At 36.8% G+C, this 25,021-nt stretch overlaps 2 protein-coding genes across 8 annotated transcripts in view; one reads left to right on the forward strand and one right to left on the reverse strand.

The window, feature by feature from the left end:
* The first annotated feature begins 6,073 nt into the window (after positions 1 to 6,073).
* The window catches only part of LOC137250410 (uncharacterized), a 111,114-nt gene continuing 92,166 nt past the window's right edge, over positions 6,074 to 25,021 (forward strand). Inside the window, exons 1-8 of one of the 3 annotated variants that reach the window (XM_067783154.1) lie at positions 6,074 to 6,982; positions 7,049 to 7,647; positions 7,702 to 7,812; positions 7,868 to 8,289; positions 9,841 to 9,961; positions 10,021 to 10,368; positions 10,449 to 10,700; positions 13,094 to 13,273. In XM_067783154.1, the coding sequence (XP_067639255.1) occupies positions 6,346 to 6,982; positions 7,049 to 7,647; positions 7,702 to 7,812; positions 7,868 to 8,289; positions 9,841 to 9,961; positions 10,021 to 10,368; positions 10,449 to 10,700; positions 13,094 to 13,273 (2,670 nt within the window). In that variant the 5' untranslated portion in view covers positions 6,074 to 6,345. Of the gene's footprint in view, positions 7,648 to 7,701; positions 7,813 to 7,867; positions 8,290 to 9,840; positions 9,962 to 10,020; positions 10,369 to 10,448; positions 10,701 to 13,093; positions 13,274 to 25,021 lie in introns of all 3 variants that reach the window. The other 2 variants (XM_067783155.1, XM_067783153.1) reach the window with 2 other exon arrangements.
* Positions 21,278 to 25,021, reverse strand: part of LOC137250415 (transforming growth factor beta-1-induced transcript 1 protein) — a 72,597-nt gene continuing 68,853 nt past the window's right edge. For all 5 annotated transcript variants that reach the window (XM_067783168.1, XM_067783169.1, XM_067783171.1 and 2 more), the window contains exons 4-5: positions 22,817 to 23,050; positions 21,278 to 22,742 (exon numbers count right to left, since the gene is read on the reverse strand). In XM_067783168.1, the coding sequence (XP_067639269.1) occupies positions 22,665 to 22,742; positions 22,817 to 23,050 (312 nt within the window). In that variant the 3' untranslated portion in view covers positions 21,278 to 22,664. The remainder of the gene's footprint in view (positions 22,743 to 22,816; positions 23,051 to 25,021) is intronic.

Here is a 25,021-nt window from a genome sequence, read left to right on the forward strand (position 1 = left end):
GCTCACGGATTCCTGAATGTAAGCGTAAGAAGTAAATGTAAACGTAAGCGTAGTTGTTGTAAATGGTATGCTCTATAGGGGATATATGTAGAATGTAAAAGTACATTCGCTTAAGGGCCCATTACTGATACTTAGCATAGACTTGACTTGACTTGGCGTAAACTTGGCAACTTAGCCACGATTATACTCCACTTAGCGCATACAATCTGGCATGTTGTTGTTGTTGTTGTAGCGATAAGGTTGCTCCCCGAAGGCTTTGGGGAGTGTTATCGATGTGATGGTCCTTTGCCGGATACAGATCCGGTACGCTCCAGTACCACAGCACCATTAAGGTGCTAGCCCGACCATCTCGGGAACGATTTATGTGGCCACATTAAACCTTCAGGCCATCCCCTTCCTCCCCACCCCCAAGTTCCATGAGGAGCTTGGGGTCGCCAGAGCCTCGTCTGTTAGTGAAACAGGACTCGCCGCGGATAGGTGAGGTTGACAATTAGGTTTGGAGAAGCTATATATTGCGCTGGCAACCTGAAGGGTTGCGCTACACACCCCTTGAATCTGGTATTTTAGTCGCCTCTTACGACAGGCATACCTACCGCGGGTATATTCTTACCCCCTTACCCGGTGAGGGTCTGGCATCATAATCTGGTTTGAAATTTATTTTTAAAGAAATGTCAATTTGTATTACAAAATGAAATGGAAACAAACAAATGACATTTCAAAATGGAAACGTCACTTAGAACTTACATAGAAAATCAAAATTCAACAGACTTCTAAGTTAAGTTAAGTGTTGCCAAGTTTAGAGTAATCAGTAACATGCAATGTTCATTTAACAGAACTGTAAGTGACAGTTCTGAAGTCAAGTCAAGTCTATGCTAAGTATGAGTAATGGGCCCTTTAGTGTGTAATATTGGTATATGTACTAGACTGGGTCGATTTGGCCGATATGGCGCCATCGATTTTTCGATAGGATTTGGGCTCAGGAAAAAAAGTTCCACTAAAAAAGTTTCGGGCCAGCGAAATATCATTTTTTTTTTACTTTTTTTCGACTTTGATTTTTAAGGTTTTTTCATGACCCACAAAAAAAATTCATTTGAATATAAAATTTGTATGTATACCCTGTCCGACCCAAAAATATCCGCTATACATATGAACATTTTTAGTAGGTCATGAAAAAAACCTTAAAGATCAAAGTCGAAAAAAAGTCAAAAAATGAAATTTCGCAGGCTTTTTTGGGTATACGTAGTGGAACTTTTTTTTCATGCGCCCAAATCCTATCGAAAAAATAGATGGCGCGATATCGGTTAACTTTCGTCCATACAAATCGACCCACCCTAATATGTACTGAATGGCGTACTAGGGAATGTATAAGTGTATGTGTGGTTAGTGGAGCCCTAACGAGAATAATGCTCAACATCGGCGCCCCAGGCGAAGCTACCCGTAACCAGCTCGACAATATCATATGTGGCACCTAGTATTATGGCACGGATCTAAAATGGTCCACCAAAATGATATACTAGCAGTCTACCGTATTACTGCTATACGAATAGCGTGTACTTATCGGACGGTGGCCGAGGACGCGATCCATATTTTATTCAGGAAAATCCCAGTAGATATACTCTCAGGTGAAATGGCCGATTGGAATCAGCCGACCATCTGAAAATGCAGAGAAAAGCGCAAGGTCACGAACAATAGTTAGGTGGCAAGAACGGTGGGAAGAATCGAGAAAAGGGCTCTGGACCTTCATGCTAGTTCGGAATAAAGCGAAATGGGACGAGCGAAAACACGACGAACTAACCCTTTCGTCCCGAGTGGTACGCATATGTACCAGCACCTCTTAATGTACCCTAAAAGCTTTAAAATACAGTAAAAACTGTGCACAAGTGTACCCTCCGGTAACTTTGAATGTTGATGAAAGTGTGGTTAGTAAAAGTTTAACAGCTGCCTTTTCATGGACGTGGTTATGTTGCGGAGTGTGCCTTATTTAGTGTTTTTTAGCAAAAAAAGTGGTAAACTAGAAGTGTAACTAAAAACTTTCTTAATATTTTGGAGCACAAATCCTATCAGAATAAAGGTATGTTATTTTGATATTGTATCTGATTCGCATTGAAAATTTATTGGGTACATCAAAGTTTTACTATGTTGATGACAAAGTGGCAAGATACAAAAGAAGTTTTGTTAATGACTGTTGATAAGCTTTATGACCATTCCTTATATGACTAAAATTACAAAAAAAAGATAAGTCAGGTCATCCAGGGGTAATAGACTTCCCAAAGCAATTGCATTCTATCGACAGAAAATGGGTGGAGTTGATCGGGCTGATCAATTCATAAGTCTCTACAATCATAATAAAAAGTCTCCCAAATGATGGAAGAAAGTCTTTTCTACTTGCCTTGGTATGTGTATAGCAACGCATGGATACCTTACAAAATGAGAAAGTTCCTTATCTTACATATGTTGTGAATCTTGCTGAAGAATTGATTGTAGAAGGGAAGAATACTACAGACTACTACAACACTAAGAAAACAATGTAACTTGTTGTACCTATTGGTACATATGTGTACCGCTTAAAAATGATATTGGTACATATAAGTACCACACCTCCCCCTCTCTCCATGCTTTTTCATCTGAAATAGTGTATATTAATCGAACACAGGCTTTTAAGTTCACTATTTTTGTTGGAGAGAAGAAATTCGAATTCAGGGACGAAAGGGCTAAAATACCACGCCACACAGATATTGAGCGGACACGACGGCTTCAAGGAATATCTACATAAGAGTGGGATAGAGCAGGATCCTTTATGTTCACACTGTCCCTCCGAATTAGAAAGCGCAGAACACGTAATGTTTCACTGCCCTCGTTTCCACGTCGAAAGACTGTCTGTACACAGAGTTCTTGGAGAGGAGCCTTCCATTAAGAATTTAGTTCCCCGAATGTGCAGACAAATAGATTATTGGATTGCTGTGAGCAAGATGGCCTTTATAGTTATGATGCAATTGATTCATACTGAAAGAGAGCGCAGAGAAATGCGCATGCGAAGTAGTGGCGACTAAATCGCCTTTCCCCCGTGACGTTATGCCTAACGGCGGTCCCACGGGGTGCGGACACATGAACAGGATTAACCTGGTTTCATTGGGCTACTTGACAGTAGTGCGCTACCCCAACATCCAATAAAAAAAAATCTATACGTAGTGTGTTTTATTGGTACGCTGTATGGAGTAATAAAGAATGAGAGCCTAGGTGTAGTCACTACACTGTGGCGTGATGTGGGACCAAGGTACGTGGTACAGAAACACAGAAACTCAAGTCAAACATGTCGCCTACATAAAAATTAAAGTTTCTAAGCATATACACATTTTTTGTGCATACGATGGCATTTTTTTGTTGAAAATAAAGAGAAACAGGAAACATTAGCCGAAACGTGATTTTTATTACTGCTACTTTTGCCCGGTTTTTCAGTGTGAGTTTAAACTAAAGTTAAAGTTGACTAGAGTTTAACCTTGATACTTTGTTAAATAACATAAAAGTGGCAGGGTTAAACTCTAGTCAATTTTAAATGTAGTTTAAACTCGCCCTAAGAAACCGGGCATTAAAAGTGTTTATAAAAACGAGTACATGGTTGGGTTTCAGGTTTAAGTTGAAATTAGTTTCGCTTTAGGTTTTTGTTGGTTATAACATCTTTGGCTAGATTTATATGACAACATCCTATCGCAAAGATCCTGAGCCAGATAAAAAATTTTGCATATATGTACATTAATGCAACAACAGCGATTTGAGGCATATAAACCCGGATAAAAGTCTGTTTCAATTTGTGAACCAGATAATTTGTTAGTTTCTTGTCTTTAATAAACCGACTTTTTCAAAAATATGTAAAATGAAACAAAGCAGCGACATCTGCCTATCACAACTCATGTGAACAAAAATATCAGCAGCTCTGCTTCTGAAATCTCCCAATGATCCAGAGCATTCCCTTGAGGTCTAAGCGTGATACGGAGCAAGAAGACTCACAGGATGATGGCCAATATTAGCACAAAGAAAAAGAATGTTTAAAGAAAGAAATAAAATGAAGTAAATTAAAATATAATAAATTAAAATACAATAAACTAGTTGTTGTTATATTTTCATCGGCCAATTCATAAATAATTCCTGGTTCCAATTCGAGTTCATGGCCTATAACAATAATTTTTTTATAATAATTTATTATTTTTTTAATTTTTCTATAGTTGAAAAATTATTTTTTAGCTATATTCCAAATTATAGAAAAGTTAAAAAAAACAATAACCACAAAAAAATTTGTTATAGGCATTGAGCTAAAATAAAATAAAATAACACAAAATAAAATAAAATGGAATAAAATAACATAAAGTTAAGTAAATTTGAAACCAAATAAAACAAAATAAAATACAAATAAAATCAAATAAAAAATTGAAATAAAATAAAATAAAATAAAATAAAAAAAATGAAATAATATACAATTAAAATAAATTTAAATAAAATAAAACAAAATCAAATAATATAAAACAAAATACAAATAAAATAAAATGAAGTAAAATAAAATTAAGAAAAACTAAATTAAATTAAATAAAATAAAACAAATTAAAATGAAACAAAATAAAATAAAACTTATTAAAATAAAATGAAAGAATTAAAATAAAATAAAATTTATTTAAATTAAATTAAAAAATCATATTAAGTAAAGTTAAATAAAGTAACATAAATTAAAATTGTTAATTTATTAGCAGCATTAAATATAATAAAATAAAACAAAATAAAATTAAAATAGAAACAAATAAAATTAAATGAAGTAAAGTAAAATAAAATAAAATTAAATTAAATTGAATTAAAAAAAATAGAAAAAAATAAAAAAAGGAATAGAACGGAATATAATAAAATAATGTAAAATAAAATAAATTTTAATAAAATAGCATAAACTAAAGTCAAATAAAATAAAATATTATAATACTATAACATAAAATAAGAAAAAATTAAATAAATTTAAATGAAATAAAATTAAAAAATATAAATTAAAAAACAATATTAATTAAATTACAAATATCAATAGAGAAAAAAATAGAATAGAATAAAGTAAAATAAAATAAAGTCAAGCAAAATAAAATAAAATGATATGAAATTTTTCAAATTAAAATAAAAAGATTTAATAAAATTAAGCTAAATTCAAATAAATTAACTTAATAATTTGGGAAAAATTATAAAATAAATAAAAAATTGCTTAAAATGAACGTTTTCATGGCAATCCTCGCTTAATTCATATAAATCAAATTTAATTAAATTGACTTTTAATCGACGAGTTATCCGCTTGATATCGAAAGGATATCAATATATTTTCGGGAAATTGTATAGTTCTTATCGGAGTGCTAGCAATTTGTTTCCGGCATGTTATCGTAAAATTATCTATTTTGCTATCAAAAATTTATCGATTTGTTATCGAACAGTTTTCGATTTCTTGTCGGAGTGTTGCCAATTTATTATCGATTTTTTAACGTCGACTTGTCGGTTTGTTTTAAAACACATACATATCTTCAAGACTTCAATAAAAAATCGATGACACGATAACACATCGAAATCTCGAATCTTGTGGGTATCGTTTGTTCCCGATACAAAGCGGACGAAGCTCTTATCAAAAAGCCCGAAACTATTTATTTCTGGTAAAGTTATCTCTGTCGTAGTTTAATTGTAACCCCTGGTTGAGCTCTAGTTAACTTATAAAAAATAAGTTTGCAGACGAACACCTGTATATTTAGACCTCGAACTTCACGAGTACTTGGTACTCACGCCTTTTTTTAAACGGTCTATTGTACACACAGTTATTGACCAAGTTCGCGTTATTACCCTTCACAAATCTACCACCTGCGCCATGCACTCATGCAACACATACATTCAGAAAAGCAATTTGGCCGAAGCAACGCTTTCGCCTTTCAACTTTTATTTCTCAAAAAAATAGGGGGAAATTTTTTTATGTTTTCGGCCGCTTAAAAAAAAAATAAATTTTACGTTTCGCTTGCTCAGGCAGCTTTGTAAGTAACTTCAGAACTGAAAAAAAGGAAATATCATTCAGTCGTGAATATATTTTTCAATTTAACATTTACAAAAAAGTTTTTGAATTTGTGTATATTTTTTAATTGGTTTTTGCAATTTTATTTTAAATTTTTTTATTACAAGGCGTCCGAAAAACAACAACTGGTAAACAACTTATAATTAGATACCTGTAAGAAAGCCGGATTTGGTAAGCATAAATAAGCAAAAACAGAAACTTACCAATCTTCTGAGGGCGTAGAGAGTTTAAGAGGGTTTCACAAAAATAATTTTATCTGAACAAGAATCGTGAAAATGAATGAATTTGATGGTAAGAAATTCTATGGATTCTCGCTGCATGACGATCCCGCATTAAGTACAACAACGAGAAATTTTGAATTTAAGGTAACGCTCTGCTTCAATCTTAAAATTAGGTTAAGTCCGACTTTGCAATTTTCAAACGTTTTTTTTTTACGCACTTCACAGTACGCACGCGCAGAGCACTTAGAGCGCGCTATACAGAAGGTACAACATAACGGACCCGAAAATAATCGGTACCGCAAAAAGGATTCGCTTAGTCGAGTTTGCAAAGCAAAGAAAATGCCAACCATGGCCGAAGTGACAACACCGTACCAACGCGATGCCGATATCGAAACACATGTATCGCGCTCCGATGCAGCAGGACGTGTGCGCGCCTTGAGCAATACCGAAATCAGTCAGCTGATCGACAAAGTAAGAAGTTGCAGCGATCTGCGCTCGCAAAATTCCACCGACACCTATGCAAAGGGGAAAGATATAACAAAAACATCTATGAAGCCACTATCCACATTAAAAAGCATTTTGCGTCCAACTATAAACGAATTTCCACGAGGTGGTTCCATTGGCGGCACATACTATCCCAATATTCGCACACAGCAGGCGGATGAGCTTGGTGAAGAGCTAAGCTGTGATGGTGAAGTTTTTTATACAGATTCTACCTCTGAAGAGCGAATATTATGCAATCCATTCGAATTGACAGACGATCCATTTTTTGAAACGCGCAGCATTCATTTGCCGCACGTACGCCGTGAGTTGCATAGCGATGGGGGTAAGTTACCCGATGTGCCAGAAGAGGATGAGTTATTCGCCACGAAGACGGTAATGCCTATCATGTATGAAGAATTTCGACAAGCACAACCCAAATGGGTGGAAATATGCGAAATTCCAGCAAAGCCGAAAGCCGAGTTTGACATAATCAAAAAGGCGCTGTATATGGATTCTCCAGCGTTGGTTAGCGCACAGCACGGCCTTAATCGTATTGATGATGAACGTTTGCCGACGAATGTTACTTACACTCAACATTCTCATGAAATGCAATTGCCAATCCCGATCAGCACACCGGAAATGATGTTAACCCATATACCACCGCCGCCTAGTCTACCAAACCTGGTGCTGACATATGCGTGCAGCAGCTATGACGATCAAGCGTCAACTTACTATGTGGATGATAGTGATCTTGAGTATGAGATGATAGGACGTCCCGAATATACAAAACTTTGTGGTCCACGCCCAAATACTGAAGAGTTAATTGATCATTCGAATGGGAGCGGCGGTTTGGCTGAGTTTGTTGAAGTCGAGGTATAAATTGAAGCAATGGAATTGTTACAAAATTCTCATTCAGTTCGTTTTCAGCCGAAAGTTCCTTGCATGAATTTGAGTTTCCTAAAAAATGTGTCTCCAATACGTTACTCTGATTTGACCGACGAACGCGACGAAGAAAGAATGCACCAACCAAAGCAACCGGTGAATAGGAAACCTAAAATAAACTATTTTCATATCTTATTTTCCTTTTTCTTAGATGAAAGTGGTTATCAAAAGTCGCTCCACAAAATCTCCTTTGCCTATAGCAGAAAAAGCAGCGCCAACAACTGGCGTTAATGATGTGAAAAAGAAAACCATCAAACCAAAGAAAAAACCAGTTGAAGAGTTAAAGCCAAGTGCGCGCAAAAACTTGTCTCCTCGGTGTAATAACTCCTCGCCAGTGACAGTGAAATCTCCACGTACGTCACGCATAAACAGCAGGGGATCAACATCCCCTAGTCCACGACGTAAAAAAGACCGCGCTCACCAATCGAACACCGTTAGGTCAAATGAGTTGCGCTTGATGAAAAATATTGTGCTGTCCAAGTCCATAGAGGATCTGAAAATTGAGAAAATGGGATTATTTGCCAAAATGACAAGCACACAGGAGCGTATAATCGAGACGCTGGACAAGTTGCGGTAAGTTAGACATTGATATTTGTGCAAGCCCGTAGCCATAATAGGCGATGGTAGCAAACTTTTGTGTATAATACCGCAACCAAATGCGCCACATTATCCAACTTGATGGATGGTCATAGAAACTGTCTGTCTCTTTTCGAGAAAAGGCGATTCCACTAATCGGACTTCACTTTCCTGCATATCGTAGTAGAAGCACAATTTTTGCTGAGATCATACGGCAGCTTAATAAAAACTGCCTAAACTGCGACGAATTCTGTCTCACAAGAATTAGGAGTAGTTGACGGGTGAAGCCTTTCCCACATTAATATGCTTATAATGAATTCGGGGGCAGGCGCACTGGACCTTGAACTCAAATATCTTGCAGCTTTCAGTTTACCATCCCGATTGACTAAGACTTTGACTGCATTCTTGTTTAGTTAACGAAGCATATTTCCTTCATATGCTGGAGCTGCGCTCCGTAGATGAGCCTGTGTGATATGTTCCGAATTTTAAAAGATATATCAATTGCAATTCCAAGCCTCCTAAGCCACTATGGTGGAAACCAAATGCTTGAAAGCAACTCATCATACATCTTTCCCGTGAAATTTGCGATTCCGATGTCAATTACTGAGACTAGGCAGGCTGAACGTGCTCGTACAATAACAGCAACAACGAAAGCGTTCTAACCTAACTAGCGCATGTGGAATAAACGAAAAACATCCTGGCTACACAGTTCGTGGTGAGTGGTTTGAGGCCAGAATTTACGGCGTGGATGTGCATGACGGTTATTGAAATGATCCAAATATTAGGAGTACTGTTGTGTTAGTAATTATTCGAGGTGATCTACTTTAATTGAATTGGCAATCTTGTGAGAACGGGACTCCACAACAATTAATTTTAGTTAGACACGAATTTTGGTTTCAAGACAGCACAGCATCCTTTGGGCGTCTCCTTATCGCTAAAAGAATAAGAAGCACCAATTTGAAGCAAAGGGTATTGACCTCATCAACCAACCTAGTTTGGACTACTCCTAAAAAATTTACTTGCAATGTCTTTACTATCTTCCTGCGTTAAGAATGTTGATACAAGGCTTTTGGTACAGATGTAAACAGCTCAATATACGGTACATAGCCTAAGAGTAGCTGTTTTCTGACCAGCCTCCAACTTACTATGCTGTTAAGCAGAGCCCATACTACCTGTTGCATTGTATTGTCGAGCCCATGGATAACTAAAGCTAGCATAGTTCGCTACATCTCTTTCTTTCGAAGTAGAGTTCAGGCTGTCTTACATTTGTTCTACAGCTAGTGAGATTATTGAATTAAATGAATAAGATCTCGTATAGCTTGTATTAGATTGGTTAGGGGAAGAAGAGTTACCTTGGCTCTGCTGTTGAGCTGTTGAAGGTGCGCAGTTAATCATGTGGGTAATTCACTTAAGATGAGTTTGTTAAGACCAAAATAGTGAGTTAGTTTGATATTTTGTGTGCTGCAGCAGGATAATCTAAATTGAAAGATATAATTATTTTATTGACTCCAGTCATAAACGCTATTCAAAAATCTTCGGGGTTTTCAGCATAAGTTTACTGGAGCTTTATGTGCCAGACAACCATTATGAGAAGACGCGCCGTCAAAAGAATGCTTTTGAGTTTTCCGTACGATTCTCACGTAACTTTTTATATCCCTTAAAAGGCATGGTAAGTCAACCTCCAAATATTTTTTTTCTGTTGTGAAATTAAATATTCTTCTCTTGTAGATTGAAGATCTACGTTTAGTTTCAGTCGAACAATTATGCAGCGCCTCCTCAAATGAAGCGACTCAACGCGTACTCAATATTTTTGTACTCATTCAACAATCACTGCAAACTTACTACAAACAATTGCGTTACTTTTTGCTCGATCAAGTACCGCAAAAATTGAATTCACTTATTGAATTGGCTAGCGCGGCCATCAATATTTGTTTAGAGAAGCAAGTTTTCGATCGCAACGATGCCATTATTGAGTGTTTACAAGAACGTTGCTCAAAGTTTCTGGGTTTCTTGGAGGATATGCATGAGGAGCGATTTCTTACAGCTCGCGAAAACTATCGCAAAGCATTTGATAAGGTATTCTTTTGAAGAATATTTTTTTGTATTAAATGTTTCAATTATAATTTTTTTTGGTATCCTCCTCTTCTTCCCTCCAGACCTCTTCCAATTACAGCCTAAAAATGTTCATGAACGATCTAAATATGTACGAGCCGAAATTGGTTCCAAAGAATCATTACAATCAGCGTCGTAAACCAAAACAGCGACGTATTCTCAAACCAAGCTCGACTATCACGAAGGTTAAGGCAAATACACCAAAAATAATAACTCCCAAAACGTCACAAATGATTATCACGAAACCGGACGGTGATCATATTTTGACACAAGTAAATGAGTTACGCACAAGCTCGGTAAGTTTCGATAAAATTGTTCTTATTAGTATCGCCCGTGGTTTGGCGGTGGCGTGCTCGCCAACGACACCAAAAGCCCTGGGTTCAAGATCCGAAATAGGCAGCATCATAGTTTTTCAATAAGAAACAAAATTTCTCAGCGGTGTTGCCCTACGGAAGTGGTTTGGCAATCACTCCGAGCATATTACTGCCATTAAAAGCTCCACAGCGAACATGTATCTGCTTACAGATGCCGTTAAGAATCGTTTTTATACATGTAGGTCCCGTCCCGCCAATTTGTAGGAAATATTAAAAAGTGTCACTACGCAAAATGGAAGTGAAGCTCGGCCTAAATCTGTTTGGAGGTATATCGGGCCAAAAATTAGATCAATTCAATCACCTAGATAAGGGATATAAATATTAAAGCTTAGATGGAGATTTCTAGATGTGGGAAATGCAAATGTCCCTCTTTTGAGATGGGCCACACCGAGGTTCGAGAATTTTACTACTTCTGTCTCCCTCTTTGCTTGCAATATCTATATCCCTCTTCGGTTACTTTGCATTTACTTCTATCTGTCCTGCTTACGCGTTATTTACCTTTCCCCTTGCCATTTCCGCTTTCTCTCTGTACCCGTCCCTCCTCTTCCTTCTCACCTCTCCCCCCCCCCCCCCCCCCCAACCTTCTATAAATAGCATTTTCGAATAAGTAGATAAAAAAAACCTGTATCCTAAAATTAACCTGGGCAAAAGGCTTCGTATTTATTAAATTTTAAATTTATCGCTGCATTAAGTAGCTCTTTTAGAAAAAGTCGGTCCCTGGTCCACTTTCCAGAGAATAAATGGTCCAAAATATCAAGCAAGTGAAAAAGGTTCGCTTATAACTAATTGTCAGCAAACAGCACCATACATGAGATTTTTTTAATAAGTGGGTCCCTAGTCTTCGCTATCTCTGAAACCAAAGGAGATATTAATATTTAGAGCATACTATATTGGTACCCTCGTTAAGGGCTTTCGTTTGATACCCTTACCTTAAAAACGAATTTGGGGCCACCATTGATCAACACTTACGCCCTGAAAAAGTTGAGACATTAAAGCAAACGCTATCCCATTTTTATACCTTTCGCGTGATACCACATCGCAAAACCTCTGCCCGAAATACCCTTGTCACAAATTTAGGTCTTTATCCCGGAAAATGATTTAGATGAAGCAATCAAGGTTACTTATTAGTTAATTAGTTATTAAACCTTCATCAACATCTTTCATTTGATCCCATACTATACAAAAACGTCAACACTACAGAAGTTTTTCCAAAAACATGGGATCATAAATGTTTGTATACTTCCTTGCAATCATATAAATAACGGATTTAAAAATTAGCTACGGCTTAGATCTGAAGTAGCAGATTCTAGATTGGTATTCTGCCTAACAGTCGATACCCTCCACTATCCCGAACACAGCTCAACTGATTAAGAAGAAATTTAGTAGGTAGACAGTGCCATGACATCTTAAGATTTACTATTTAGATGTTACCACTAGAAATTTTTTTTCGTACGAGTAAGCACGAATGCCTTTGTGAAATTTCTTGTATAATATACTAGTGAATTTTAAAGTGAGTGACAGCGACGCAAAGTGCCACGGCGCCATTTATATTCTAGCCCGGGTATTTTACTTAATTATGGTTATGGCCGTACAACAAGGGGCGCCAGTCGCTTAATTTTCACACCAAGGGAATTTAAATCGTTTTCCACCTTGTTCTTCAAGCGTAATGGGGATCACCCTCTTCCTCTGCTTCCATAGGTGGGTTTCGATAAAAATACTGTCTTCGCCGGAGCGTCATCTTTTATTCGTATAACATGGTCTAGCCAGCGTAGCCGCTGCGTTTTAATTCGCTGGGTTATGACATAAAGCTCGTATAGCTTATCATTAAATCTTTTTAGATACTAGCCGTCGCCGTCGCCGACGCGTAGAAGTCCGTAAATCTTTCGAGGAACTTTTCTCTCCAACACTCCCTGAGCCGCTTCGTCTGATGTTGTCATGGTCTATGCTTCTGCACCATATAGCAGGACGGGTACGATAAGAGACTTGTAGATCATGATTTTCCTTTGCCGAGAGAGGGGTTTTCTTTTCAATTGCCTACCTAGTCCAAAGTAGCATTTATCGGCAAGAGAGAGCTGACAGGAATAGCTCCGAAAGTAAGCAGAAAACGCCAGCAAACGAAAGTTTCAAGACCGTATGGAACTTTTTTCAAAGCTTCACATCGAGGAGATGAAGAGCCTGATACCTCAGTTATTAGTTTTGCATTTGTATCTCATATTGCTAAGAGTCCCTGTTCGGTCACCCAAAAAGTAATATTAATAAGATGGTATACAATTTCAATTATTTAAAAGCTATGCCTGTTTTTCTAACTTGTTTAGGGAGTATTCCATAGTACGGCAGATAAAATGGTGCCACCTGCAGAACCAAGTGTACATTCGGACGATTTACCCAATTTGAATAAAGCGCTCATCGAAGCTTTACAAACTGTAACTAAAGAGCAAATGCGTCAAGCTCTACAGCCCATAATGCAAACCCTTGGTACGGTGCTTGAGAAGAAGGTGAGTTTAAAGTAATATAACTTTCGATCACAATATTCACCTTGAAAACCTTACCTCATAAGATGTGACCTCAGGTTTGATACACAACACACAATTTGGGGACTTATTCTGTAACTCGATTCGGAAGAAAATCCGGTTCGAAAGCTTGATAGCGTTTTTTTTTTTTGAATCTGATAGAAATTTCTTTCGAATCGAGTTATAGAATGACGTCCTTGCTTATTAAATTGTTCTAGGAATTTAAACTTGAGCGGCTTATGCCAGAGCCGCCTTCAAAAACAACCCTAAAAAAATACTCATTTGAATTGTGTCAATCGATCGCTGTAGCAGAATCATAGGAAAAATCGAATTGAATTGCAAAAACCGCCAAAAAATTGTAAATTAATCCAAAACTCGAACAAATTTTAAGTATACATCTTCAATCCTTATGATAAGAGAAACATTGAAAGTTGGAAAACGAAATGCAAAAAATTGAGAGTGAGTGTGCTTTCGATCAGCATTGATTTTGTTGTTAATTGCGGAACGAGTGAAGTAGTGCAATGTTTCTGCCAATGAATTAAACTTGATCGTCAATGTGGAAACGGGGGCTTTGACATTGGGGCCTTTCTTTTTTCCCTTAAATCATTTCAGTTTGATGTTTTTAGAAATTTGTTAAGCATGCTGTAAATTAGTCGCATATTTCACCGTCACACGCTCGCTCAGTTACATTACAAATTGTTCGTGGTATCTGTTCTTAATTATTGTGCTGCGAAGATATTTATTATAAAAATTGCAAAATTAGTAAATAAATGAAATTAAATGTGATCAAGAAATGGTCTGAAAAATTCTGATTCAGCCCTAGCAAAGAGAAATTTACATTGGAGTAATTTATAGATTTATTGTGATCGCAACTAATTAGTTTTATTCAGGACTAATAATACACTTTCAATGTAAAGTCACTCTAACTTACTTAAGATGAGTTAAAATTTGTTAAGGTGCGTTGGTTAACGCCGCTTATTTAGTTGAGCTATGATACAAATTTTGATTATTCACGTACCATATTCTTGAATAAGGACTCGTGCAGAGAGTTCTGCAAACTTAGAACTCCCAACAAGCTGCCAGATCACTGTAGCGTTTTCCAAATGGAAGTATTAGCCGTAGCCAAAGCAGTAGAAACACCGGAAGAGAATAGCTTAAACTGCAACCGTGTTAACAATAATCTCGCCCGCTACTAAGGCCTGGGAAACCAGCTAACATAGGAGGTTCATATCGCCCGATATCTCTCCTATCGCCAGTAGCAAAGACACTTGATGCAATTTTGCTCCCTTATTTCAAAGCAAATTTGCAATTAGCCTGTCATCAGCATGGCTTAAAAAACTTCATAGCACAACCACCGCGCTAAATACATGGACGTCCCAAATGTCGACCATTTTGAACATCCATGTGCATGGCATTACGCTACCCACTGTCTTACACCCCAAAATCTTGGGTGTGACGTTTGATGAGGATCTACAGTTTGGTGAGCATGTAGCCGCAATTGTACCGAAAATCCAGAGCCGTAATAAAATCCTCAAATCTTTTGCTGGCAGTACTTGGGGAAAAGATAAAGAAAAGCTCATTACCACTTACAAAGCAATTGGCCAGCCGATTGCATGCTACGCGTCCTCGATATGGTCGCCAAGCCTAAAGACTCCTCACTGGAAGAAGCTTCAGGCCTGCCAAAATACTGCCCCCAGAACCGCCACGGGTTGTCTTATGCCCCCAGAACATCATCTACATAATGAGGCGAGAATACTCCCCATTATGGAGAGAAATGAAATGCTAACCAAATAGTTCCTGTTGAATACCCAGAAACCTGGGCATCCCAACAGACACCTGATTGACGAGCCAACACCGCCCAGTGGCTTATGGATTAATCTCCGTAAGCATTATGAGGAAATACGGCACCTGAGAACACAGCCGTATGAAACCAAAAAATACAAGCAGGTCCTCAGTGAACTCCACAAACAAGCGTCGGACCTCTATGCCAGGAATTGCCCGGTGAATCCTGTACTCAAAGAAGAATACCCTAAACTTGCAGAAGAGCGCACACCCCACGGAAACGCGAGTCACTCTAGCTCAACTTCGATACGTAACGGGTTAAACTCTTACCTATCCAGAATCAACCCCGAGATACAAAATATATGCCTGCTTGTAACGTGTCCCCACATGACACCAACCATCTCCTCAACTGTATTGTGGAACCAATGCCTCTAACACCCCTCTCATTATGGTCCACCCCTGTTGAAACAGCAAGTTTCCTTGGACTGCCTCAGAGGATATTGATGACAATTTGTGATCGGTCGCACCTATTGGATGGGGTGAAGCACTACTACAACAACAACAATAATAATCTCGCATAGCACAGCATCTAAAAGTGTGTTAGAGTGTAAGCAGTATCTGAAAAGAATCGGGACAGGGAGAAGCATACATCTATATTGGGTCCCAGGGCATATGAGAATTGATGGGAATGAAAAAGTAGATGATAGCTAAAAAGGGCGCATCCCTTGAAGCTTGCTCCCTGGAGTCCCAATTAGATTGGGCGAGATTCAAGAGCGGGGCTGTAAAGTGTCGAAGATTATGTGTAGGTCTTCAACCTTAGACTAACAAAGCTGCTTCTATCATTAAAAAGAGAGGACTGTAGACTCATGCCGGGTATTCTGACTTGACACTGCCTTCTGGCGTCACATGCGTTTCCATTAGGCTTAGTCAGTGGTAGCAGATGTAGGAAGTGCGGGTTGGAGAAAGAAACGATCGAGCACGTTTTGTGCTCGTGTCCTGCGCTTGCCAGCCTAAGACTAGGTGATACAGCTGTCAGATCTAGGAGCGGCAAGTGGCTTAAATCCTAGAAAGCTTCTAGTATTTGCCAAGAGGACGGAGTTATTTTATAACATAGGTCATGGTTTATGATAGGTCCTGGTTTCTGAAGCCAAGCCGATTGTAAAGGTGTACAAGTAGGATATGTGGCAGCACGCACATGCACAGCCCCGCTCACCTGATCAAAATGCTTGTTCTTGTTCGTTTTTTTTGTGGATGCTATTTGGCATTATTGTACTTCTTAGGTCCAAAAAAAGTGTAGTAGCTGCTAATGAAAACTGCGTAAAAATTTATTTGTAAAATTACAAAGAAATATCCTTGTTTACTTTCAAACGAGCACTTAATTACATCTCTCTTTAAAATCCATATGTTTTGGACAATTTGTCAAATTAGTCAAATTGTGACTATATTACAGGGGACGATTGCTAAAACACGACCAAAACCGTCGAGGAAGGCATTAGTAGACGCGTTTTGGCCACAGTTTCAATAATCCGAACATGCTTTCGCCTTTGGATTATCGATATCAGGACAAAACGCGTCTTTTCATATCTCTCCACATTTTTGGACGGGTTATTGCAGTTGACAACGGTTTCAAACTGTTTTTCGCGGAGAACTTTTGAACGGGTAGAAAAACTTAGCACCCGTGTTTGTATTCTTAATGCTGGCATAACTACGCGTCCTCAGATACCCAATCGAAGACTGTATAATTTTCTGTAGAACCCATATAGATGCACTTTACATTTTGATACTAAATTCGTTCAAAAAAATTTACCATCACAGCAACCGCTTCTTTTTTTGTTTCCCTGCCTCGCTTTCGACGACAGCAACCCCTGTAATTTTAACACTTCGTTCATTGTCAAACTCATGTTCCACGCAGGTTCCACTGGGTTCCACTGGGTTCCACGCTAGTTTGACACTGACCGAAGTCTCAAACAGCGTGTGTTAGAAAGGGAAAGGAATTGTTTCCTTCTCACACACATCTTACTTGTAAACCTGTACAATCGTCAAGCCTTCGACAACAGGGAAAATGAGTACGAAGGAAAAGCTACGTACGTACACAAATCTTTTAGATTTGGATGAACAATCCAAAAGTTAGTTACCAAAAGGCAGAGCTGTAAAAAGATTGAATCAACTTAGTGTGCATTCTCTCAGCATTCTTATAAAAATTCGTGATTTTTTGGTTGCTTATTATAAATCTCCATTCCTGAATGGCTGAAAATACTTTAAATCAAAGCTAAAGTGTGTGCGTTATTGAATGGTAAAATATAATTCAATATAGAGTGGGAATGTAGGAACCATTCCCAATCTTTAATGAATATAAACTTGAAATGAATGCACACTTTTTTTTTCATTCAGTACTAAATACTTTTTCCCCAAAGTTATTTTTTGGTATAATTTCATTGACATCAGATATGTTAAATCAATTTAGGAGTTGGGTGCACAAAAGGCGTAAAATTTATCAATAGAAATACTAGTGCCTTCTAATTATTCAAGTAGTTTAATATTTAAGAATTCATGAGCTTAACGCCGGCTTATAATAATTGTATATTATTTAAGCATCACTCAATTTCGAATGTTATCAAAGGTTTCACCGAGATTCGAGCCGCGAATCAATCGGTGAAACTGCAGTTGCCTTAAATCATCGCAATATGCCAGTATATGTGACTTTCTTTTCAGTTTCTCTTAAACTTGGCAAAGACAATCTATTGCTTTCTTGCTATATGTCAAAATGGTCCTATATGTCCTACTTATTTTGCTATTGTAGTAAAATGGATTTTGTAAATGAACACATTGTGCATTGACCAAATAGAGTAAATTGTGGATATTATTTGTCGATAAAATAACAAAAACAGATACTCCAGTTTAAGTCATTTAAATTTAAATACATCAAAGTACGTAGATCTATCGGCGATTTAGTTGGAGCTACCTAATTCCGAGAATTTCGATAAATATATGTCTAATTCCATGGCATCGTCCTACAGCGATTCAGGCTTTTTCTATTCACCTGAGTCGCCTTCCCAGTTTTCCTTCATATGTGCCACAAAACAAAAATGTTTCATTGGGAGAAATTCTTCAGAGGTTATCAATTTCCCTCCCCACAAAGTGATTGACTGGCTCCAACGGACTACATTTTTTTACAGCTGATGTTTTGACAGTGTTTGACGGAATATAAATATAGGACCCGAGTGATTGAGAAGGACCATTACTCTCTCTCTGTCTATTTGCATGGCATTTGTAGGTTGAATTCTACCTTACTTGAGCAGATTTGTATTCAAAGTTAATTTTCTTTGCTACCAAAAAAGCTACAACTACCTATAGAGCCTACGTTAAATGACTGTAATTACAAACTATTGGGTTTACAAGAATATTTTTCTTACAAAATAGATACAAATAGTATATTGCTATTGCAATTTTCAAAATAACAAACCAGTATAGATACAATATTTGACCATAAACCGCTACGAAGAATATATGAAGGAATTTGAGAGCTTTTATAATATTATTACGAATATTAGCAACACTAAGGGGTACTGTCATCTCTAAGTGAATTGAGTGACTTGTATGCACATCCGATATATAACTTTCAATTGTTTAATCAACAATTGAGGACTCTCAAGTACTTTTTCATGCAAGCCTTTTATATGCCATATTGGCAACACTTATTTAGAACGATGACAATTTTCGGAACAGTGATGTTGAAATCTTTGTATTTGCTTTTTTTATTATTAAATTTTTAGGAAAATTTCAATAAGAATACTTTTCCAGTTAACTTCTTTGCGCTTTATTACCATTTAAATTATTTTTATTACCAATTAAATTTTTTTGTAGATATTTTAAAGTGGCTTTAATTAAATGCAAGCATGTGATATTTGAGGGGGTTTTGTGCATGTACGACATTTTTCATAGCTGATTGGTACTAGAAAAGTGTGTGCACAAAACACAAAAGCTGCATTCATTTGAATGCTTATTCTGTGTTGAAAAATGTTTGTGTTTAAATCAATTACTTCATTCTTTCTTCGAATGAGTTCATAAGTGCATTCTTTTTTTCCACTACTGAATGCAGAATGGTTTAACTTTTAAGCCACATTCCTTAACAAGGAATGAATGAATGAAGAGCAAGCACTCTTAAATCAATGACTTAAAATTTCAAATGATTGCACAGTTTTACAGCTCTGCCAAAAGTTGGCAAAACTCACAGGATATATTCTATGATACTGCCCCAAAAACGGTTTTGCACTTCAAGGAAAGGACAAGCCAAGAAATGGCCGCCCAAAAGATCATCAGACGTCCAGTTAGAGAATAATGCTCTATCCCCAATTAGGAAAAACCAATCTATGTCAACAAGAGATGTTGCCAAAATAGCCAAAACCACAATTTACAAGTCAACCGAATCAAGCAGAGAAATGGTATAACCCACAAAAAGAAAAAAGTTCCAAAAGGAAGTGAGAAAAATGATAAAATTTGTTTAGCTTTACGAAGGCTATGAAGCACAAACGTTTTACAATAAGTCCAGAGGTGTTCGAAGCGCTGTATTGGTGCTCTTTCTTCGATGGCAGCACTCCACTCTATGTTATACCTACCACCTAGGTGGCGAAGGAAATAGTCGTTTTCGGAGGAGTTGCTAATAAGAGAAATCAGTGGGCCTGTTTCAATACCATTACTCACCGGTTATTACACGCCTAGCATGGATAACTTACTGTTCAGGATGCCATCATCATATTCAACATAGAAGGTTCAATGTGGTCACATTAAACTGTTCCCGAGATGGAGGGGTTGTACCTTAATGGTACTTGTTACCGGAAAATACCGGATCTATATCCGGCAAAGGATCATCAACATCGATGACACTTCCTAAAACCAACAGGGAGTGTTTTTATCGTTACAACAACAGCAATATCAGAAAACGTGCTCTATCGTTTCCTTCGCACTTCCTACATTTTCTATCACTGGCCAAGCTTATTTAAAAGCATGTGACACTAGAAGGCAGTGTCCAGTCAGAATACCCGTCATGAGTCTACAGTCATTTCGTTTTAATGATAGGAGTAACTTTGTTAATGTAAGGCTGTAAGACTTACACATGATCTTCGACACTTCACAGCCCCACACCTTCTCTTAATCTCGCCCGCGACTTTTTAGATAGTTCATCGACTTTTTCATTCTCATCAATTCCCATATGCCCTGGGACCCAATAAGGATTTATGATACTCTCTATCCCGATTCTTTCCAGGGATAGCTTACTCTCTATTACACTTTTAGGATGCTGTGCTATGTGAGATTATTATTGCTGCTTGGCTGTCAATATAACAAGTGAAGCGGCTGCGGTTTAGGCTATTTTCTTCCAGTTTTTCTACTGTTTTTGTTACGGCTACCACTTCCGCCAGAAAAAGGCTACATTCTTCTGGCAGCTTGGTTTGTTAATTTTCGGATCACCACAGTATACCGCAGACTCTACTAATTTCATTACTTTGAAACCATCGGTGTACACGTGTATCGCCGCATCCTCCATCTCGGCACCCTTGCGCCAACCATCCACCTCCCTACGAAGCGGAGATACAGAATCAGGTAGACTGTTCGTCCTGTAAGTGATGACACTAAACGACTATGGCCGTATCGTCTGCGCTCAAGCTGCCCTGAGCCACTAAGCCTAATTGCAGTTGTTTACGCTATGTTCTTTTCCACCTTTGGCGCCTTATTCTGTAACTCGATTCGAGAAGAAATGTAATACGAAAGTTGTAAAATTACATATATTTTTTTAAATCCGAAAGGAATTTCTTTCGAATTGAGTTACATGGTAAGCATTTGCTACGTCATGGCAAGTATGCAACATCACCGTAGTTTATTTTTTAAATTTTGAATAGCACTGCAAGAACTGTCAAAACAACACAAAATATGCAAAAAAACAGCAAATGAAAACAATTTTTGTACGAACCTTGGCTTTCATTTGCTAAAGCAACGTTTCCAACATCAAATACACAAAAATCTGAACTCCTTCCTTATTACTTTTTTTCTACTTTCTTCAGAACAGCCCAAAGCAATATTTTATACATATTTAGTTTACTCGTATACCTTCATTTAATTTAAAATATCTTTTGCAAGTGCAAGCTTTTTTTGTGTCTATATAATAAGAGTGAAATATGTTTTCCAACTTTAAAATGATTTTAAATATCGAAATTGTTGCTATTGGTTTTATTATTATTAATTTTGTATAATATTACATTTTCAAATATACGTAAATTATATTATGAGTTTTGATAAAATTTTGAAATGGAGAAATCTGCGTACACTCCCTTTGAAACTTAACTTTCGCGATTATTTTCAAAAACGTTTCATAGGTTTTTCTTTTTTAATACAAAAACTTACAAAACAGATTGAAAATATAGCTAAGAAGGTTTTTGAAAATTTCTAACAAATTGCTTAAATACATATTTGAAGTACGAAGGCTTCTTTTTGAAACTCGCAAATGCCTCGTAGCCCTGGAAACGTCGTAAAAATGCGTCGTAGCCATGGAACCACTTCAACAAAGATCTTCCATATGACTGCGCGAAATTTACACGGTTTACAAGGTTTGCGCGACAGTTGTGAGTTTTCATAAGTTGCCCTACTTTTTTTCAACTTTACCAATTTTGGTTGGAATGTTTTGTTTAAGTGTTTCAACTAAATTTCAGTTTAATTTGAGCTACTTTTCAAATATTAAGGATATTCTTTTTACACTTGTGTTTGAAACAACAAACAATTATATATAATTATAAGCTTTGGTTAAAAATATGTTTCAATGTTTTTAATTTGGAAGTTTTATTTTTTTGTAATTTTGTTCATCAATATTTGAGGATAGTTGCAGAAAATAAAAACTACAAAAAGACCGAAATATTCTTTTTGTGTTACTTAAAAAAGAAAATATTGGAAATATTTCTATATAATTTATAGTGCACGTTTCTTGTATTATATAAAAAAGTTATAGTAAAAGAACATCAAAATTTAAATTTTTTTTCGTTCCCATTAACAAATAAAAATAATAGAAGAAAGAAAATTCTTGAAACGAAGCAAATACAATAAAAAATTTAAATTAGAAATATGCCTGCAGTAAGTTAATGCTTACGCTCAGACGATCAGCTGAGTAAAGCTAATAACGAGTTTAAAAAGGGGCGTGGTTCGCATATGTAAATATATTTCTTAAAATTTGTCATGGAATTTTTTCGAGACTAGTCGAATGTTAACAGCCATTGGTGAGATTACCTACATATCTAACGGTACATGTGTGGACTTTGGATTGTGTATCTATTACAATTACTTCGCTTGTGTATGTGCTAAATTGGTGTTTTGTGTATAAAACATTCTCAGATATTTGCTTCCATTTACAGGACGCAAACTTCTTTTTAGCTGCTCGAGTTTACATGTAATTAGTATTCACTTTCACTTTGCTCGCTTTGTTATTCGAGTTGCCATATATTCATATAAATATAAATTATCAAGTAAATTAGTAAGTCGCATGCACTCCCTCTCCAGTCCCCATTGTCCTCATTGCTGCATTTAAGTTATATTGCTTGCTACTCATTTTCCTCTAAGCTGAGCATTCGGTGCATACGGGTTTGTTCTCTTCAACAGCAAATATGCTCGCCGTGATTGGATTGGCGCATTTCTAAAAAAAAAACAATATTTATAAATTTATAACTTTAAATTATGCGACTGCCCACTCCTTTGAGTATTTCTTACCTTGCATTTGAAACAGTCCCGATGCCATTTCGCATTTAACGCCACAATTGCATTATCTGTAATTGGTTTAGTGCAGCCAGCACAGCGTGCCGCAAATAATTCCTCAAAATCTGCTTTACAGTAGGCTTGTCCGTCACGCTCATAGAAGGAGGTACCTACTAAGGGCTTTTGACACGGTCCACCGCACACAAAACAATCCTCGTGCCAAGTTTGTCCAAGTGCTTTAATGGTACGCTGTAAGAGAAGATTTAAATTTTGTTGTCAGTGTTTTATGCAACTCGGTACATAGTTTTGTACGAAAGTGGTTAATATAATCTTATTTGTGTTATCATAAAATAATAAAAAGATGATTGAAAATGGAAAATGTGGCCTTAAACCTTTAAACACAGGCAAGTTAGTTTAGATTGAACTGGACGGTCAATAAAGAACTCACATACGACTAAATGTTACCAGAAATTGTTTGACGGTCACTTTCTACATTATAAGCACGTGGCGCCAGAAGGAAGTGTCCGATTAGTATGCCCATCGTGAGAATTAAGTCTTCTCTCTTCTGTTTTAGGATTTGCACATGATCTTACAAACTTTGCAGCCCTGCTATGTCTACGTCTTTTCTTCCTGATGGATCATTATCTCGAATTGATTTTTCCCAAACTGATGGGGGCCTCTACCGCCGATTCATCAAGTGTTAAACAGTAGATGAATTTTAATTTTGATATTTTAACAATAGCTAATGACAATCTGTTTATATCATAAAGAAAACTATAAAAATTACCAAACTACGGTGAACAGTTACTTAAACTTTATCTAGATTGAAGTTTCCAGTAAAGAAAAAAAAGTTTTCAGTAAATTGCTTTTTGTTTCAGAAATTTCAAAATCAGAATTAATTAACATGATATGATGTAAGTGTTTTGGGCTATAAAGAAAGTGTTAAACATTTTTAATTCCACGTATTGATCGCAAGATTTCATCCCCTCTTCATAAAGTTTTTGAAAATACACCGATCAATGTGCCCCCAGCGGAACTGTTTCTGTAGTTTGGCCTATGAAATACGTTTGGAATTTCAAGTAACTCGCTTTCAGGAAGAAAATAAAAAGTCGATTGCGAGATTCCAAATTTCATATGACTTTTATAATTATTTCTATACGGGCACCATTACTAGACCCTTTCTGCACTTTTCTTCAGAGTTCGAGTTCGCACACTCATGTGCAACATATATGTATGTATGCACGTTTTTCGCTCAGGCACATGAGCTGCGTACAATGAGAATCAATTTTTAGCACATAACTCATGTTTGTGCTTTGTATATAAAATATTCGTGTGCATACTCTCGTGCTGTGTATAAAAAAATGTGAGTCGTGTGAGCAATTTTCTTTATTAATTATGCACACACAATTTTTCCTGCCTTTCGGAATCAAAAACAAATATCAAATGCTTTCAATATTCGTTAAAAAAAACACACATTTGTAAAATCCCATTCAATATAGAAGGAGGCGAAAGCCTGAGGCCCGAGTGGCCGCTAAATCATATATTATCAGGAATTTCATTATGCGGCCAGCTTCGTAATATTATCGTTGGATGCAAGAGCAAAAATCTCAAATCCCTTTTAAGGTTAGATACCCCTTTCTTTGACTGAGTTAAAATTACTGACATTGATATCGTCAAATAAACCTATTTACCACTTTTGGTAGGCATTCTCTCCTAAAGTTAATTTTATATGAAACACTCTTGCCTTCTTCTGATGAATACGGCTGAATCGTAGACGAGTTGACACGATTTTTATCGGTTGAAGCGACTTTTAAAATAATTCGAAACCACTATTAATAATCGTTTAAGGCTCGCAGGTTGTTTATTGTTCTTAATTTCTTTGCTTGCTCATGTGCATGACTTTAACAGCACTTGGCACTTTTTCTAATAATCTGAATAATAATCAAAGAGCACACTCATGCGGATGTGCTTTATTTCATATGGCACACACTTGAGTTGTGTGCAAAAATTTTTCATGTGTATTAACATTGAATTCTGTGAACATTTATTTCTCACACGTGTGTGTGCTGTGCATGTGTGTGCAAATACGAGTCTAACTTTTATTGCATTGCATGGGTGTGCTCTGAACTATTATAAGTCAATCCCGACTCGTGCGCTACCTAGCCCACATTTTTTCTGTTTTTGTTATATTGTCACGGTGCTTCCAACTAAAGGTAAAGT

This window comes from Eurosta solidaginis, chromosome 4 (genome assembly GCF_040869045.1).
Source record: "Eurosta solidaginis isolate ZX-2024a chromosome 4, ASM4086904v1, whole genome shotgun sequence".
NCBI classification, from domain to species: domain Eukaryota; kingdom Metazoa; phylum Arthropoda; class Insecta; order Diptera; family Tephritidae; genus Eurosta; species Eurosta solidaginis.